Genomic DNA, 18,125 nt, shown 5'->3' with positions numbered 1-18,125 from the left:
TTATTGATCACACAGGAGTGTCTGTAGGGAGGTGGAAGCTGCTGTCTTTGTCCAGCATGGCCATACTGCTACCAAAGGGCATGCAGATTGCAGCTTGGGAACTGTTCTTACACTAAAGATGCAGAAAGTTTCCTTCTGTCATTACTTGGTGTTTCTTCTCTCTTTGAGGAGCTCCTTGTGGAGGTTAATGGTTAGCAGGATCTGGGAAATCACATACCTGGGGAATTAAGCAACTGAGAATAGAGGAATTAGGCAACTTAGAATAGAGGAATGTTCGCAGAGAAATAAATAGGATATGAATGCTCACTTCTCTTTCTTTTCCATTGGCAGCATGTAAGATAGTTAAATCTTCTAAAAATTTTCTTGGATTTGCCTGGTTTGGGAACAGTATTTCTTTACCCTGGAAAGAGGCGAAGGAGGGGAATTATATTTTTTTTTATTTTTTTAAAAGCAACCTATTTGCTAACTTTGAAGTGTGATGGGAAAGGAATTGCCCTTTCTTGCCTGGCAGGGCATTGGCTATCTTGTGCCTCTGGGAAACCCTCCATCTCAAAAGGAGTCTGAGAGGTTTAGAAAGGAGACAGAATTCAGCAAACCCTGCCATTCACTAATACATACTCAGTCTTTAGGTATGTGGGGCAGCTTTAAAGATCTTACACAGTAGTGCATTGCCAAAGTTCCAGAGTTTATAGGCACCTTTGTGGTGGTAGCATCCGTATGTATTTTTGCTTTGTTTTTGCTGCATTCATATCAATTTGGCAGCATTTCTTCCTTTTGAGCAGAGTGCTGTCTGTGACTCCTGCCACAGTGCTTAGCTCCAGATCCCTGCTTTCTGCACATGTGGGTGTGATGGAAACATGCAAACTGGGAGCTGTCACAGCTTTCAGTGCTGGCTTGCTGGAGGAGGCACTTACTTTGATAGCCAGGGAAGCACTTCTTTTATGTGTTATGGTTAGAAAATACACATGCCAGTTCTGGGCTCCATATGCTGCCTTATTTCTCTGACTCCAGCCATTTCAGGATGGGAATGCACCATACAAGCACAAGTCACTGAGAGCTGAGTAAATTTACAAGATGTTCTTGTTCTTTCTCTGCTCCAGGAAACCTGTTTGTGGCCTGCCAAGCTGTAAGTACTCTCCTTAGTTTGGTGGAATCTGCTGAAGTACTCCATTTGTTACCTGTGGAGCGTGTCAAGAGCTTGGTGACGTAAGTAAATTCTGCCTGTTCGTGGTGCTTCGTGGTTTTCTTTGGTAGGGCAAAAATTTGCCTTTGCCTTTATATAAGAGCTGGTTAAATGCTTCTTTGTGTGCTGTCCATTCTGTTATGCTGGTGCATTGCTGGTGCATTGCTTCAGTATTGTGGTTATGTAGTGGAGCAAAGTTGTAGGCTCTTTTTTTGGAGAGCCAGGTAGATGTAGTTCCTGTTCAATGACATTTTCTCTGCAGACTGATGCTTTCTTAGCTGCAGGGCAGTGTGTCAAGTAAGTTGGTTTTAGTTTTATGTTGGAGTGCTACCCTGGTTCTAGTTTTGCTTTGGAATGCTGCACCTAGTAATTCTGTGTTACATTATAATGACAAAAGAGACAGGAACAGCACTTTCTGAGCTGTGTCAAAAGCCTGAGTTTGCTCCTGGTGTTGGGATTCCACTATGTCCTTACATACCCATGTTTGTGCTTGCTCCACAATGGGAGGAGATTTTGTATACTCCATTTTATTTATTTTCACTCTATTTAACTTATAATTAGCACAGAAAACTCTCTAGCTGGAGGGACAGGGAGAGAGCTTAATGCTCTCTCTGGCATCTCCAAGTCTTTAGTGTCTTGAGCTTCAAAACATCCTGTTCATTTAGGAAGTTATGGTGCTCATGTCTGAGGCATGATGGAAATAAAACAACTTGCCCAGATCAGACAGGAATTATTTGCAGTGAGCTTTAGCCTAATGCTTTCCTGTCAGCCCTGTGCAGGGAATGTGAAACCTGCTTGGAGCAAGGGATGTAAGGTGGCAGAAGGAGGTTTCTCTGTGAGGAGACAGGATTCCTGGGGTCTCACCTAAACCTAGATTATTTCTCTTCTGTTAAAGTTGATCACTGACTGAGCACCCGGGCAGTACCAGAAGCCCTGGTGTGACCTATGCAGGTTTATTTTCTGCAGCTGTGTGTCCAGCATGCAAGCCTCAGCTTGACAAGTCTGATTGACACAAAGGAGGGATCTCATGCCTCTTGGGCTGTCATGGGTTTTGCAGCTACAAGTCATTGTGCTGGTGAAGTCTAATTTCATTGGCCTGCAGGCAAAGTCTGAAATCCTGGAATTTTCCCTTAATGTTGTAGTTATCACTACTGCCTTGTTTTTTAATACCAGTGTTGTTGCAGTGCTTTCTGTATGCTAATAAACTCATCTATTGTTTTAGCACTTTCCCTTCAGACCCCTCTGCATTGCTGTTGGCTGATCTCTATTACACAAGGCTGGCATTATGTGGCTGCCAGGAGCCCCTTTCCCAAAGGAACCTAATGGACTTGTTTGAGAAGTTGCATCCTAATATTTCCACTGGTGTTTCCAAGGTAATCTGCTGTTTTGAGCACATGCAAAGTAATTTGTATTTTAACAGTCAAACATAAGTAAACTTAATTAAATGATAAAGTCTGGAAGGAGAAGCAGGATGAGACTGTAAAGCCATTACTTCCATAGTGTCTGCTTAGACCTGTGTCAATGGGGCATGACTTAACAGAGGTTAACTGTTAGCCCTGTCAGCCTTGCCTCTTCCCTAGAGCTAAATCAGGGCAGGAGCATAATGCATTCACTTCTAATTGCTTTCTAGACTTCAGGAATTCATCTGTTTCTCAGCTCCAAGATGAACCCAGTGAAATCAGTGTGCTGTACTAGACATTAACCGCTCTGGAGGTGTGTATTTGTCAATCCATGTTGCCTGACATATGCTTCTCCTTGGAATAGGTCCGGCTGTTGACGGTTCGAATTCTAAACCATTTTGATAATCCACCTCCTGCACAGATTGAGGTAGGGCTAAAGCTTTTCATTTAACATTTCAAAGCTATCTGTGTTTCATGTTTTGTGTGAAGTGTTGTTCACTTAGCAGAAACAAAATGTATCTGGTAAAGGTGGTCTTCTGCTTTTGTCCTTTCACATTCCAGTCTTATTTCTTTTTCCCCCACCTCCTGGTGTTTTCAGATGTGTGCCTAAATGGTGAAAACCAGAGCAAGTCCTTTGACTTTGTTCTTTTGTCCGGAATGGCCGTGGTTCTGTATAGTTTTTTTGACGTACTTTTCAATGAGATAAAGGTACTCTAACAGAATTCATGTCACTTGTTTGTTCAGGGTGATGGCACAGGGGAATTCCAGCCATTATTTGCCACATTGCTCCAAGCAGAACTTGTGCCAGCAACAGTGAATGATTACAGAGAAAAACTTCTCCATTTGAGGAAACTAAGATGTGACATAGTGCAGCCTGCAATACCAAGTGGATCTTTACAGGAGGTAAGTATTTATTGTCAAAAATCAGTTGTCACATTCCTTTATTCCAAGAGAATGTTCTTATTTCATCACATGGATTGCAGAGTTTTTAATGAGAGTGCATCAAAAAAGTCAATTAAGTCTCAGATTAGATTTTAGAAAACTTACTTGTTAGTAGGGTTCACAGATCCCATTGTCCTCAGGAGTACTGTGTTTAGTAATACAACAGTGGTATCCAGATAAATGGCCCACAGTCAGATTAATCTGGGTTTGATGCCATGGAAAGGAAGGCAGATGATTCCAGGGAGAAACAAGATGTGAGCAAATTTAAACTCATGACCTTGCCATGTCCTCAGTGTGGTTGAACATTGGTAGGGCTCTCACTGGCCGTTGGTGACCTCACTTCTGGATCTTGCTTCAGCAGGAAATTTTTTTATGCCTGTAATTGTTGAATGTCCTCTGCTGCTGAGCTAAAGGGGGCCTCACATCCGTGAGGAAGGATTGTAGGTCACTCCTCCATGTAGCTCAGTGAGGAGCCAGCCTAGAGATCATGCCATTAGGCCTAGTGCAGTGAATACGCCTCTGGGCAAACTTTCATCTGTCTGAGGTCCCCCATTTTGCTGTGGCAGCACTGGAGTTGGTGAGAGAGACAGTCCAGATCATCTGCTGAACTGGTTTTTCCATATTCATGTTATTTATAGTTATAAGGTCTCAGTGTAGCTTACAGTAAATGGGTTCTAGATTTCCACATGAAGCTATGAGGAAGTAAATGGGTTCTAGATATTCCACATGAAGAAATTATTATGTATGTGACATCCTTCATCTCTTGTAGCACTCCTGAAAACTTCTTAGACCAGTTTCTTCTTTGAGAGAAAGAAAGGTTAGAGGAGCTTGGTTGGTCTTTAACTAGTGTTTTTTGCATCTCACAAGGTGGTGTTGTGTGTCATTCTAGGTGCCTCTTCGGTATTTATTAGGAATGCTTTATATTAACTTCAGCCCTCTCTGGGATCCTGTAATTGAACTCATAACGTGAGTATATGCAGTTGGATGCTGCAGTCTGTAGTTGTGTCGCAGGACATTCCTTTCATTCTTCTGTGAACTGAAGCTGAGGTAAAAAATGTCCAGTTTGGAGAGATTTGTGCATGAGAATATTCATGTGAGATCTTCTGAAATTGATTTGATCTCTCAAATCTCAGCCTGTGTAGACTCTTCAGTTTACTTCCTGATTTTTTTTACTTCAAAGCAAACTTGCAACAAATACAGTCAAATAGCATCAGAGTTTCAACAGGAGGTTTTAGTCAGAGGTAGCAGGATTTGATTTATGTTTCACAAATGCTTAAAGGAACAAGAAGTCTCTCTGTTTCCTCATCTGCTAACTTTTCTGTCCTTACTGGAAAACCTCTAAATTGTACTAAAGAGTAGGGAAGTCTTAGCATGGTGAAAAAATAAGTGACTTCTTTCAGCATGACTTCATCTTCATTTTTTCTCCCTTTGTTGTATGATTAAAAAGGATGGGATTTTCCTCTTCAAACCAGTGAATTAATTAAAGAAAAAAATTAAACCAGCTCTTCAAAAGATATGTCCGTGTTAATTCTTCCTTTGATTCTATATGATTTGCTGTACAGAAGTCAGTAGAAAGCTTGAGAATATTTTTACTCAATTTGAGTTCATTTGAAGTCATGGGATACAACCAGATTATTTTAATAACAGTTGACATTTGGGATCCATGAGAAATGGCAGGGAAGCGCTACAGCTGCATTGTGCAGATGTCCTGTCTCTGGACAGCCACATTAAAGCAGTGATCAAAGCCTTTGATTGTGATGGTTGATAACTAGCTGAGTGACGCTTGCCTTTTCTTATCTTCCTTCTAATTTCATGCTGTATTCTGCTTTGTTAGTTCTCATGCAAAGGAAATGGAGAATAAACAGTTCTGGAAGGTCCTGTATGAACATTTGGAGAGGGCTGCTAGCTATGCTGGTAAGTCACCTATCCTAAGCATGGTTATCATAGCAACCCAGCTAAATGGTGAATTATGTGCCTGCTTTTCAAGTTCCCCAAATTTATGTATGATGGGGGAATTGAGAACCAGTACTGCTGTCGTGTCCAGGACAGGAGTGGAGAGCCTTGTGAGGAAGCTGTGTCTCCTGTCCTAAACACCAAGCAGTAGCTGGAAAAGGCCACCTGCATTACAGGAGGGAGTGGCAGGTTGTTGGAAACCCTGCAGCAGTTTCATCTTTGCTTAAGGCTGGCACTGCTCAGACTGGTCAGGAGCAATGACAAAACCTGTGTAATGGTGCAGACCATCTTTCTGCTCCGTGGAATTTCTGCACACAGTCCTTGAGTTTCTTGAGGTTTACCTATGGGCATATGCAATCTAATATTTCAATACAGAGTCACAAGTGTGCAGCCATTTGTGAACTTCCCTGTTACTCAGGGGAACTGAGCCCAGTAGAGAAGTGCCAGGATTCCAAGGCATCCTAGAACACTTTCTAAGCAGTGTGTGTCTTTCAGGTCAGTGTTAAATACAGTTGTGTCTAAACAGGTGCATGTCACCAAATGTATTACTTTTGTAATGGGGGATGGATTCCTTGCTATTGGTGATGAAGTAACCTGAAAAGATTTTCTTATCTCTTCCATAGAAATGGAGCTGCAAGATGAATTAGATGAACAGGAGGAGAGCATTGCTGAAACAGAAAGTGAGAAGATGCCAGAAGGAGAGGTGGGGACTGTCTTTCTGGAGCAGCTGAGGAGTAGAACAGACTGCAGTGAACGGCTGGACCACACAAATTACAGGTTCCTACTTTGGAAAGCACTGGATAAGTTTCCAGACAGAGTGGAGCCTCGGTCGAGGGAACTTTCCCCACTTCTTTTGAGATTCATTCGGTAAGGAAGATTTATTTTTCAATTGAGTGGACACATTGCTTTCAATGTGTTGCTGAGCTTTAAGATTGGCTATCCCATTACAGACTTTATTTCTTGAATGCATGGCTGATGACGTGTCTGTTTCCAGTAGAGATAACCTTTTAATTGGACTGTGGATTCTGTTAGAAATGAAGCAGGCTGAAGTGAAACTTACAGTAGTAGGTCTCTGCTGCTCATTCATTGACTTGACATTGTCACTCTCGTTACTCAGTTACAGAGTGATTTCAGTGGAAATGAAGTTCCTCTTTAATGAAAACACACTTTAGTTTGGAATCACAGAATACCAAAGTGTTTTCCCCCAGGATGGGGAAAATACTGATTTTGTTAGAGGCTGATTCAAATTCCTGCCCCTGGAGGGAAAGCAATGGTGTGCTTGCATATGTGGGCACATATCAGACAGTATGATGGACATAGTAAGATGTTACAATAAGAATGGTGAGGTTTTTAGTTGATGTTGTTGCCCTGAAACCTTGAGAAATGTTATGCTTCTAATTCCTTTCTTCTTTTTTTTAAACACAGAAATGAGTACTACCCAGCAGATTCCTTAGTGGCTCCATCTCAGGATCTCAGAAGGAAAATTAGTGGTACCATAGCAGCAAAACAAATACCCACTGAAGAGGTGAATGATGTTGCTATGGAGGAGGAGGAGGAGGAGGAGGAAGAAGAAAAGGAAGAAGGGGAACCAATTAGTATAGGAGTACCAAAAAAGAAAACAAGAAGAGCTGCTGCTAAGTAAGTATTTTTAGTTTTCCCTTTTGCTCTCATGGAAAGGCAGATTCAGCAGCTCACATTGAGATACAAGCTGTGGTTTTGTATATATTATTTTTTCTTCTTTTGCTTGTGCTTCATCATTTCTCAGTGGTTTACAAGTCAGAAATTCTGCCTGTACAGTACTAAAAATCCAAACACGTTGCCCAGGTTTTATCATTATCTCATTACCTGCTGACCTGTCTGTGGTGTGTTTTACTTAAGCAAAAAATATGTAGTATTCTGAAGTTTCCAGAGACTCTTGTACCTGATTTCCCTGGCTTCTCTGTGCATATCTGTTAGTCTTTGAAAACTGTGGGCATTGCCAAACACTTCAAAAAATTAGATTATTTGTTTAGGTATAGAATATTTGGATTCTGGTGTAGAATATTGAGATATTTAGGTATAGAATATTGGGATTCTGCCATTTCCTACCCATTATAAATCTTGTCTTCTTAGGGACCAAGGTTTTTATTTGGTAGGCTGAAGCTGCATGTTGCTGAGTGTCATTGTTGCAGTGCTGAATGCCTGAGAAAGTTGCTCTTTGTATGAATTCTCCCCAGTGATGACATCTGTCAAATATCCCTTACAAACACAGCACAAAGATTTATATTCTGACACTTCTGCAAAGGATGGCCCTTGTAATGACAGAGAACTTCAAAATGTCACCTTATATGTTGGAACAAGACAAGTATACAAGTATTTGATATGTGACCTAAAGTGCCATTTCATCCCAGGTGTCCTATGGGTGTTTCATTTTTTTTCCTAGATTCTGGCTTGTATCTGCAAGTTATCAGCAATTAAAATACAGTGACAGTCCAAGATATTTTGTTGTTTTCCCAGCCTCCATCTCAGAGCATCCGTGCAGTGAAGTGGAAACATTAGCACCCGGTAGCTGTAACAAAGGCATGAAAGATTTACCGGGGGTGTGTTAATGAGTTGTGGAGTGACCTCCCTTCCCGAGTCATGCCTGTGCCAGGGAGGACTCCCTTGTGGGCCTGCACCCTGTGTCCTGGGAGGTCTGGCTGAAGCAGGGAGCACCTGCCCCAGACTCCCTCTGGGATTCCTGGAAGGCATCCTACTCATCCCTTGTCTGTGCCCAGCCATGGAAGAGGGTGGCCCAGCTCAAGTGTCTGGAGGATTCAGTGTAAATTAGCAGCTGAATGAGGACAGCTTCTGCCAGTCCCACAGCACACATGGTAGAGGAGATCTCACTTATCCTGGTCTTCTCTGTCCCTTTCCATGAGGAGGAAGTGGGGCAGATGTGAGGTGACCCTGCTAGTGCTAGAGGAGCTGACTCCCATCTGTCCCTGCAGCCCAGTGTTAAGTCCAGCACAGTCTGTGGCTGAATGCAGCCCGTCACATTGGTAGGAGCAACATGGGCACCAGTTATGGACAAGTGAATAAACAAAGAGATAAATACAGAGTTTTGGTGTTCTAGGCTGGGTTGGCAGAGAGAAGTAAGCTGCATCCTGACTGTACCCCTTTCTTGTGAAAAAACTGAGCCTACCCAGTGCTGCTGAAGTAAATGTGTCCTCTGTGCAGTGAAGTGACAGCTGGAAGGAGCTGCTTAGGGAGCAGGACACTTCTTGAGATGTCTGAAATACTGCTGAAGACTTGGGATCCTCTTGTGTTTTGTTTTATTTTCTTTCTTGTTAGTGAATTTTAACTTAAGTTCCCTGTTCGTTTGTCTCCGGGATATTTTTAAAAATCATTGCTTTGTTTTGCAGGCAACTAATAGCCCACTTACAAGTTTTCTCAAAATTCTCAAATCCTCGTGCATTGTTTTTGGAGCAGAAGTTGAATGCCTTGTATACCCAGGTGAGGCTATCTGCTTACGTTTAGAAATACTGCTAATAAATCAACTCTTTCTTATTTGAGTGCCATGTCTAATACTGAGGAAAGCTGTCATTTTTTGATCTCAGCTGTGATAGCTGAAAAAGGAGCCGTCCTTGGGAGGACTTTCTAACAGGCTTCACTTGAAATGAGCCCCTTAGGCAAAGACCTGGTTAAGATACCTGGCTTAGTTTGCCAGGCACTGGCAAACAGATCTGACAGCTGACAAGTAGTAGTCTTTGGCAAGGTGGAAGAATGGCTGCAGAGTATATCTGTTTCACTTACACTTCATGGAGGATATGGGGAAGGAATTAGAATCCAAAATTTGGGGAAGATCTAAGGAGATCTGTCTTTGTCTATAGTGTTTTGTATACTAAGAGTATGGCCAGTATGTACAAGAGATTATCAAGCATCAAAAAAGGAATTTCTTCTTGAAGAATATTCAATTTGCTTGATTCTAGGGATTTCCCTGAAAGAATTGTCAAAAGTATGACTTCAAAGAGGGATTCTGATTCTTTATTTTACAATCCTTAAAATGGTTTTGCTTTTTAATTTTTTAATTTTACAGGGTTGTGTTGGTTCCCAGTTTGTGGATTTGTTCAGGTCATTGGGGTTTGCTCTCATTGTTCCTAGTTTGTTTTCTGAGGCTGTGGGTGTTGAAAGCTCCATTCCTTAGTCCCTGAATTTGACAATCTCTAGTAGACATCCACTCTGTTTCAGTCTATCTCGAAGTATTGCTTAGAAAAACAGTTGATCGATGTGTTTGCTTGGCTGTGTTCTTAGCAAAATATTGGGCAGTCGTGTAAAGGTCAAATCACTGTGGGAAAAACAGCCTGGCACAAGAAGATCATTTCATCATTTACTGTTTGAATTTCTATGTCTTAGTACATGCATTGTCACGGCTGGTGTGTCCATCTGGCATAGGGACGTCATGGCAGAGTGACCTCTGATGACACTTGCTGTGCTATTTAGTAAGAAACTGAAGAACTGATAAAGATGCTGCCTGGGGAAATGATCTGTATTTCTCAACCTCTTTTCCCTGTCCTAATGAATCTCAGAATCACAGAATATGCTGAGTTGGAACAGATCCATCAGGATCATTGAGTCCAGTTCCTGGCCCTGCACAGGACACCCCAGGAATCAACCATGTGCCTGAGGGCATTGTGCAAACAGTTCTTTAACTCAGGTAGTCTTGGTGTTGTGACCACCCCTTGGTGTTGTTTAGTGCCTAGGTTATGAAGAGTCATCTTCAAGAGAGGGCAAATCTCACTGAGACTTTGCATACCAAGTCTTCCAAGTAGTTTGTGTTTGTCACAGGAAAGAAATACAGATATCTTGGAATGGTTTGGGTAGTCTGCTTTTTAATCCAGTCTTAGATACACAGCGGATAGCTGTGATAATAAATTGATGATAAATGCAAACTCATGATGGTCCAAAAGACATCTATGAAAAACATAATATTACAACTATCCTATGTAGGTAGGAAGGAAAAGTATATATGAACTGTCAGCAGCCAGGCCCCTTTTTATGAGTGGAAGTTGTGCGTGTACATCTTGGCTTTTTAATGGCAACACATACATTCTGCTTCCATTTGAATAAGCTAGTCCAAAACCTGCTTGAGCCTGAGCCTTTGGATTGTTTCACTATTTTCAGTAAACATTTCTACCTCCTAGATAGGGACTCATTTTCTTTCATTTGTTATTTGCAGTTACTGTCTCATCAAGACCAGAATGTACAGAGAATAGCTCTTGACTGTATAATGACATACAAGCATCCTCATCTACTGCCATACAGGTAAAAGCTTTTATTTATTTTTTTGTTTGTTTGTTTGTTTGTTTATTTATTAGCACTGGTGAATTTGCCTGCTATCATATCAGAAGCTTGCTTTGGGGTCAGTTTTATTTGGGGTCCTGTATTTGTTGAAGACATATAGGTAAAGTTTCATTTTAGTCAGCTGTATGTTTTGTATCTAAGAGAGGAAATCAGATCTTGAGGTTGATCAGTGTCTCTTTTTTTGTTTAGAGAAAAATAGCAACACTTCCATTCTGTACCAGAATAGTGTCAGTAGTGTTAGTAGTTCCATCATTTTCAGAGATGTCTTTTGTACTGATGATTTGTAACAACCCAAAGAAACTGACAGCATAACACTGTGTTTAGAGTTAAATAGTTTCCTTGAAATACATCCAGGACATACTTGTCTACATCATTAGCTTGAATTTACTGGCTTTTGAAATATTTTTTTATAAAAGAGTGAGAAAATAATACTTTAATGTTTTGTATACAGCAGGATAGATAGGTAGGTAATTAGATATAGATGCATTTGTGTGTGTATCTGTCTATTTTTATAACCCTACCTGCTTTCAAATAATGTTTATTACTCTCAGGGAGAACTTGCAAAGGCTACTGGAGGACAAGAGCTTTAAAGAAGAGATAGTCCATTTCAGTATTTCTGAGGAGACCACGGTAGTAAAAACAGAGCATCGACCAGATCTCATCCCTGTTCTTATGAGGTGTGTTCTCAAGTGTGAGTTCAAAAGCTTCATGGCAGAGTACCATGAGCAGAGAGATGTAATGCTGCTTCTCATTTTGAATAATTGAGATAAACCCATGCTTAATGCTACAGTTTGATGACTTAGTTTGTGATATTCTGTATGTTTTTCTTATTAACACATTTATATAATGTGTTATGCAAATGGTGTTTTCTTTAAAAACAGCATTTTGGCACATACTGTTTCTACTAAGGATTACAGAGAACTGTGAGGACATTTCAGTTCATTGAGTGTTGCCAGCTATTTGCAGTGATGTGAATTGTCCTGCAAGGTAACCAGTTTTATACCTGAAGTTTCCAGCAGAGCTTCCATTGTAGAAGCAGAAGCTGATCTTTCACTAGTATGTTTTTGGGCATTATGTAGGATTTCAGTGGAGAACCTGAAGAGAGAACTTCCACTAGAGAATATTTTTAAACCGAGTTTCTCCTACAGAAAGAGAGGTTGGAAAACAGATGGCTTGCTGAAAGCTAATGCAATCTCTTTCTGGTTCTTGAAGAATTCTCTATGGCAGAATGAGAAACAAAACAGGGAGCAAAACACAGGGCAAGTCTTCAGCGAGCACTCGCATGTCGATCGTTCTGCGATTTCTGGCCGGCTCGCTGCCAGAAGAGATCCGGATGTTCTTGGATCTGCTCTTTGAAGCTGTGAAGCAATTCAGTAATGGTAGGTAGGCCACAGAAGCTGGGGGTGTGGTATTCCCTGACTGTAGAGATGTGGGAGGATAAATATGCTTAGTACTGTTATGTGCTTCAGTTTGTCTCTTGACCATGCCTTGAAGGTATGAAAGTAAACCCTTGGTAAGGACTAGGTTTCCCCCAAGTTTCTCCTTACAAAGCATGATTACTCTGTTTTACATGTCCAAGGTCAGAAAAGCTGAACAACTTGCCACAATTTTGCAAATAAGTTGTAGCAGGCCAAGAGTGGATAGTGTCTGGGATCATAGGCTAGCCTGAGTATCAGGGCAGTAAAGAGAACTTGTAAAGTGCTCTGATTCTGTAGCAGTGGGAGACATCTAAATATCAGAGAGATGGAGAAACAGAGCTGTTCTTATTTAAAAATCTGATTGTGAGGATCAGTAATTTAGGGCCAAATTCCACTATTTTTCACTAAAATATTATTCTTCGTAGTAGGCTTATCCATGGTGCTTCCCTAGGTAATTTGCTGTTCCTTTGCCTATCACAGGGCCTTGCCAGACTGCAGTCCTTCAAAGTATGTCAGAGTTGGATTTAGCTAAAGTCCTGCCTCTTGGGCGTCAGCATAGCCTCTTCAATGGTCTTGAGGTTGTGTTGAAAAACATGGGACATTTGATCCAGCAATACCTGCCTGAAATTCTACAGATTCTGCTCTGCATGACTGCAGTGGTATCCTGCATCCTCCAGCAAAGAGAGAAGGTACAGTACATGCAAACAATATACAAACATGTAAATTAAGTTTTTTCTCTCCTCCTCCTCTGAGCTTACACATACAGACAGAGCTTTATTGATTCAGATAAAGATAAGTTGAATGCCATTGTGAAGCTTAGCAATTAGAAATCTGTCAAAATAGAGGCCAGTGGTACTTGTCTGAAAGTGCTGCAGGGCTTAAGCAGTACAGGCAGAGTTAATGTACTTAGAAAACTGATTTGAACTGTGTGTTTGTTTGAACTACTGAAGAAAGAGTTGGAGGTGATCTCTGTGCATTGTTCCTACCTGTTTTTTGGAGAGATGGGCATGAGAGAGAGAGAAATGTTCTGTTGTAAACATGTAACAACATTTTATGGCTGGAAGTAGAAATTTGCCCTAAAGATGGAGTGTCTTGGCAGCAAGGATAAAACATTTGAGCAGGGGAAGGAGAGGTTTAAAGTTCCTTACCTGAAGACATTTGAGCAAAGCTTGTCCATGAAGTGTTTTGTTGCAGTGCTAGACCTCAGAGGAGCTCAGCATTGTGGATGACCACAGTGATTATCAGCCCTTTGTGTCTCCTGTCATGGGACACAGGAGGGACGTGACTACCAGCCATGCTTTCAGCACACTAGAAGCATCTTCAGCTCTGTGTCAGGAGTCTTACTAATCCCTTGTTACCATTTGGGTCTTAGCCAGGTACCTGCAGAGCAGTGGAAATTATTTTTTCCCTTGCTGAGCAATGGCTGTACATGCAGAAGGGGTCAGGTGAGGAAAACATCCTGTTAAAGATTGGTTGCACCTGAAGGTGGGGCATGTTGGTTTATTGCTGCCCTGTATGCAGGGAGGCAGCACAGACATCCCTGAGCTCTAGTCCAGCTACTTGGGGTCTGTTGGCAGCTGCTCAGAAAATGTAACACTGAGCCAGGCTTTTCTGTCTTCTTGGTGCTGGTGCAGAGCCTGCTCATGTATTAGGTGGGAAGCAAGCAAACTGCACAGTCATCATCATCACTGTGGTGTTGCACGGTGTTAGGAGATGATGGCCTGAGCAAGTGGGAATGAATGTTTTGTCACCATGAGCATGTTCTTGCCAAGACCCAGCTGTGAGCATTTGAGGTTAGAACTTGCTTTGAAAAAAATTTATCCAACAAAGCAAATCCTTGCAATAGGCATACAGTATCCAAGGTCTCATAGTTGCCTGCAGGCTGCACAGAACCTGGTAACTGTCTTAATTTATGAAGAAGATGAGCAAATTGGAGGACGTCAACATCCCCCAGTCTGACTTCAGCAGTGCATTGCATATGCCTGCATGTTTTCAATGAGAACAGGAGACAGGAGTTCTAAAAGCTGCTTCACTAACTGCTAGGAAAGCCACATTTTGCCAGAGTTGCTACAGTAATTCTGTCATGGTTGTGTAATATCAGGATTGACAGTCTGTTGTTTGTCTGAACTTAATTTAGCAGTTCATTAGACCAGGGGCTGTTAAAAGCTCAAGTAAGAGTGTGAGAAATCTGTTTATCTTGACTAATAATTAGAAGACATTCTTGGAGTTTGAGAGTAATTTATTGCAGACTGATACTGCCTGGAGAATTAAACATCAACTTTGACCACTTTTAAGACAAGTTATTAATTTACCATTTGTGGATGCTGTGGGACAGAGAGAGAGAAATGCTTACCATTTCTCTCTGTCTGTCCCACAGCATCCACAACCATTTCCTAGTGATTGTGTTCACTGTTGAGTTTCTTTGTCCTCTCAAAGGCTTGATCTCAGAGAACTCATGGTGATTGGATAGTGTGAAACCCAAAATGACTTCACTTGGAGGTTGCCATTAGCAATAGTATCCTGGTTTGTGCTTTCTTTGGGCTTTCAAACAGTTCATTTGCCACCTGGAATCTGATTGCACTCCATTGTACACTTTCAGCATAGCTCGGGAGGTCCTGTTGCAAGAGCTTGATCAGTTCCTTCCACCATCTCCTCTTTGTCTTTTTTACTTGTGATTTTATATTCTTGGATCCACTTGTGGTGGATCATGATATGGGGACCCAAAAGAGCTCCAATATCAGACAGTGGCTTTCATCTGCTCTCATGAGGCTTTGTTGTTTCTGAGGCTGAAGTTCATTACCTCTGCACTGTGGAACTGCTTCTTGTGCTCATGCATTGCACAGTATGGAAATAATTTAGGTTACTCAGGTCAAGACTTCTCTCAGGGAGGAGAGTCAGAATGCAGCTCTGCGTGAATTCGCTTACTGAAATGTTTTTCCAAAGAAAGGCTGTGGAACATAGCCACTAAATGGGTACAGGAAGCACCTTCCTGTAACCAAATGCTATAGCCCCCACCTGACTCCACTGGAAGACATAATTCACATTCTTTCCTTCTCTGTTCCTCCCCCCTTCTCTTCGTCTGTTGATTTCTTCCCAGAAGATCTCAGTGTACAAAGTACAACTTCACTTTGAAGAGGTGATTTCCGTCCTTTCAAGTGTAAAACAGAATTGTTTAAGTGTCAGAGTTGGAAATCTAGTTAATTGCAGTGTAGCTTTCTGCATTGCATCCAAAAGGGGCAGATGCTACAGGGTTAAACTTATAAGCATGGACTTTTTATGACCTGAAGGAGTCCTGTGTAAGTGATTCGGTGCAGGAACAGGCAGGCCCCTTCTAGTAACAATTAGGTCAGCTCTGAGGTGTACATTGCTACTGTGAACAAGTTACAAGAGAAAACAACAGAGGTTTCTGCAAAGAATGTGTCTGGATGTGGTCAGTCAATTGCTGGTTTAATTTCAGAGCAAATAGTTGGTAGTTGTTCTGCCAAGGTCTTACTGGGCTGGGTTTTTTGTTGTTTTCATTACAGGTCCAACCTAGGTTGATTAATCCACTGAAGAATTTGAGACGTCTTGGTCTCAAGCTTGTGGCAGAGTTTTTTTCTGATTATGAGACCTACAGCTTTAGTGTGGAAGAGATTGATGCAGTTTTCCATGCTGTGGTATGGCCTCAGGTAAGTATTTCTTGTTTTTCCAAATAACTTGTTTGAAACATGTACCATGCAGAAAACTCCAGCTGTACTCCAGTCCATCATGTCAGCTCTGTCCATCGCTAGAGTGGATGTGGCCTTGGACAGATTGTGGCATCCCAGTGTCTGTCCAAGGCCAGTTTCTTGGCTCTTCTCTGATTAGTCCTGGAATAATCAAGTCACAGATTAAAGTACAAATTAATTCATATGAATAAAATGGATGCCATTTCTTTGTTCTTTAACCACAGAAGCAGACTTCTTCCCTAGATGCTTCAATGAAGCTAAATAATACGAGTAATTTCTAGGTGTACTTTGCTACTTTTCTGTGTGACAGTTGTTGGGTAGGGGACTGCAGAAGCAAGTGCTGCTGCAGGAAGGACCCAGGAGGGTCTGTCAGTGGGCTAAGTGATCTTGAGCCTGCCTGCCAAGACTTCCATGTGAATATAGTGACAAAGCACAGGCATGTGGCTTTTATCAGAGAAATTCAGATCGCCTCTGAGCTTGGAAAATGCACTGCTGTGCGATGAAGAGAAGACACAGAATTTAAAATTAAATTATATTGTCTTTGTCAGTGCAGTGGCTCTGGGGTTGTCAGGGAGTGCCTGTACCAGCTGCTGGGTTGTCTCTGCTCTAAAAGCAAGCTGTGTCCATGAAAAGGTTAACTGAGTAAGAGAGACTGACTGCAAGCATGCTCTTCCATAGAGGCTTTTAAGGTATCCAAGTGCCCAACTTCCCTGCAGCAGAAAAGCCTGTTAAAGAGCATTGGTCTAGTTTGTGAAACAGCAGAGCTGCTTCTCTAGACATTGTGTTTGTTTACTCCTACACTGTTTCTCTTCTCTACCAGTAACAATATGTGATGTATAGTATGGTTATGTGGACAAACAGTAGATAAAAAGTAGCAGCCAGTGCATATAGCTCTGTATTGCCCTGGGCTGGGCAATGGGGAAGTGCATGTTCCTGGTTTGTCCATGGAGTCTTCTTACAGCTGGGGTGCTACGTGGGAAAAGCAGTGAACATTTGTTGCAGTTCCAGAGCAGTTCAGGCTATTGCAGTTCCAGGCAGTCAGCAAAGCACTTAAAGCTTTCATGGAGCACAGTGTTTGCAAATTCTGAGTAACTCTGAACAAGGTGTACTTTTGTTACTAAATAGTTAGAATGCCTCTTGTCCTTACATATGTCAGGAAAACTGATGGTTTTGAAGCTTGGATGGTAATACGATCCAGAAGCTCCCTCTGGAGTCTTTTCTGGTGAACTTCATGACGATTTGGTTTTGGCAAAAGAATCGTTTTGACTTGTGTGCTTTCCTTTTTTAAAACTACAGAACTGAGGTGTGTAAAACTGATGGAGAGGGCAAATTGGTTTAAGCCTGTTGAACCTGCAGTTGGAGCTTGCTGTTGTTCATAGCCCAGGATTTTGCTGCAGAGACTTGTTAGCAACAACACAACCCAAACACAGGTGGGGTTGTTTTGGATGCAGAACCCTGTGAGGAGATCCCACCCCAATAAGATTTCCAGCCTCTCCAGTGAGGCTGTGGAGATACAAACCAGGTGCTGCAGTCAGGGCATAGGCAGTGTGGGAGGAGTGAGTTTTGGGTGCTGTGCTTCAGATTTTCTAGGTATGTCTGGGGGAGTTTGCTAAGCCTCTGTGGCAAATGTGAGGTGTTGTGGGAATCTAGTTTCAAGAGAAGGCAAAAATGGTAGCTGGAATACTGTATAAACAGAAGTGAAATGATCTAAGAGTCATTTGACAAATATTGAAGAAGTTGGAAAATTACCTTATAAAAGGTTGAAATTACTTTATAAAAAAAGGTAAACTGTAGAATGTGAGGTCTTTGCTAGAGAGGACGTTTTCAAGTGGCTTTACTTACTTGTGTTGCATTGGTATCTGATTTTTCTCTCCTTTAGGTCTGCAGATTGGCTTCAGAGAGTCAGTATTCTCCAACTTTTCTGCTCAAACTCATTCACACCTGGAGTAAGAACCCCAGGTAAGTGTTCTTCTGGCAAAGAAGCCTAAGTACTTCTGAATACATAAAACTCAAGGAAGAAAGAGCACACTAACAGGCTGTGAATAATTGTGTCCAAACTTGTATTTTCTTTTTCCATTAGACTCTAAGCTGGGAAGCTTTCCAGTTTATGCAAGAACTCACTTTTTTAATAGGCTACTTTTTCCATGTATTAATAACTAAGCACATATGCAGCCCAAACTGAACTCACAGGTGAGGAGGA

The 18,125-nt window shown here is 41.7% G+C and overlaps 1 protein-coding gene across 1 annotated transcript in view; it reads left to right on the top strand.

Moving 5' to 3' along the window:
- The window catches only part of UTP20 (UTP20 small subunit processome component), a 63,066-nt gene that overhangs the window by 17,672 nt on the left and 27,269 nt on the right, over positions 1 to 18,125 (top strand). Inside the window, exons 15-29 of the mRNA XM_058021940.1 lie at positions 1,101 to 1,206; positions 2,406 to 2,556; positions 2,948 to 3,010; positions 3,328 to 3,486; positions 4,415 to 4,491; positions 5,360 to 5,439; positions 6,102 to 6,345; positions 6,904 to 7,116; positions 8,862 to 8,952; positions 10,676 to 10,761; positions 11,352 to 11,477; positions 12,013 to 12,179; positions 12,699 to 12,907; positions 15,743 to 15,886; positions 17,805 to 17,884. Coding sequence (XP_057877923.1) covers positions 1,101 to 1,206; positions 2,406 to 2,556; positions 2,948 to 3,010; positions 3,328 to 3,486; positions 4,415 to 4,491; positions 5,360 to 5,439; positions 6,102 to 6,345; positions 6,904 to 7,116; positions 8,862 to 8,952; positions 10,676 to 10,761; positions 11,352 to 11,477; positions 12,013 to 12,179; positions 12,699 to 12,907; positions 15,743 to 15,886; positions 17,805 to 17,884 — 1,996 coding nt within the window. The remainder of the gene's footprint in view (positions 1 to 1,100; positions 1,207 to 2,405; positions 2,557 to 2,947; positions 3,011 to 3,327; positions 3,487 to 4,414; positions 4,492 to 5,359; positions 5,440 to 6,101; positions 6,346 to 6,903; positions 7,117 to 8,861; positions 8,953 to 10,675; positions 10,762 to 11,351; positions 11,478 to 12,012; positions 12,180 to 12,698; positions 12,908 to 15,742; positions 15,887 to 17,804; positions 17,885 to 18,125) is intronic.

Source organism: Melospiza georgiana, chromosome 4 (genome assembly GCF_028018845.1).
Source record: "Melospiza georgiana isolate bMelGeo1 chromosome 4, bMelGeo1.pri, whole genome shotgun sequence".
Classification (NCBI taxonomy): Eukaryota; Metazoa; Chordata; class Aves; order Passeriformes; family Passerellidae; genus Melospiza; species Melospiza georgiana.
This window is presented reverse-complemented; position numbering and strand designations above follow the sequence as displayed.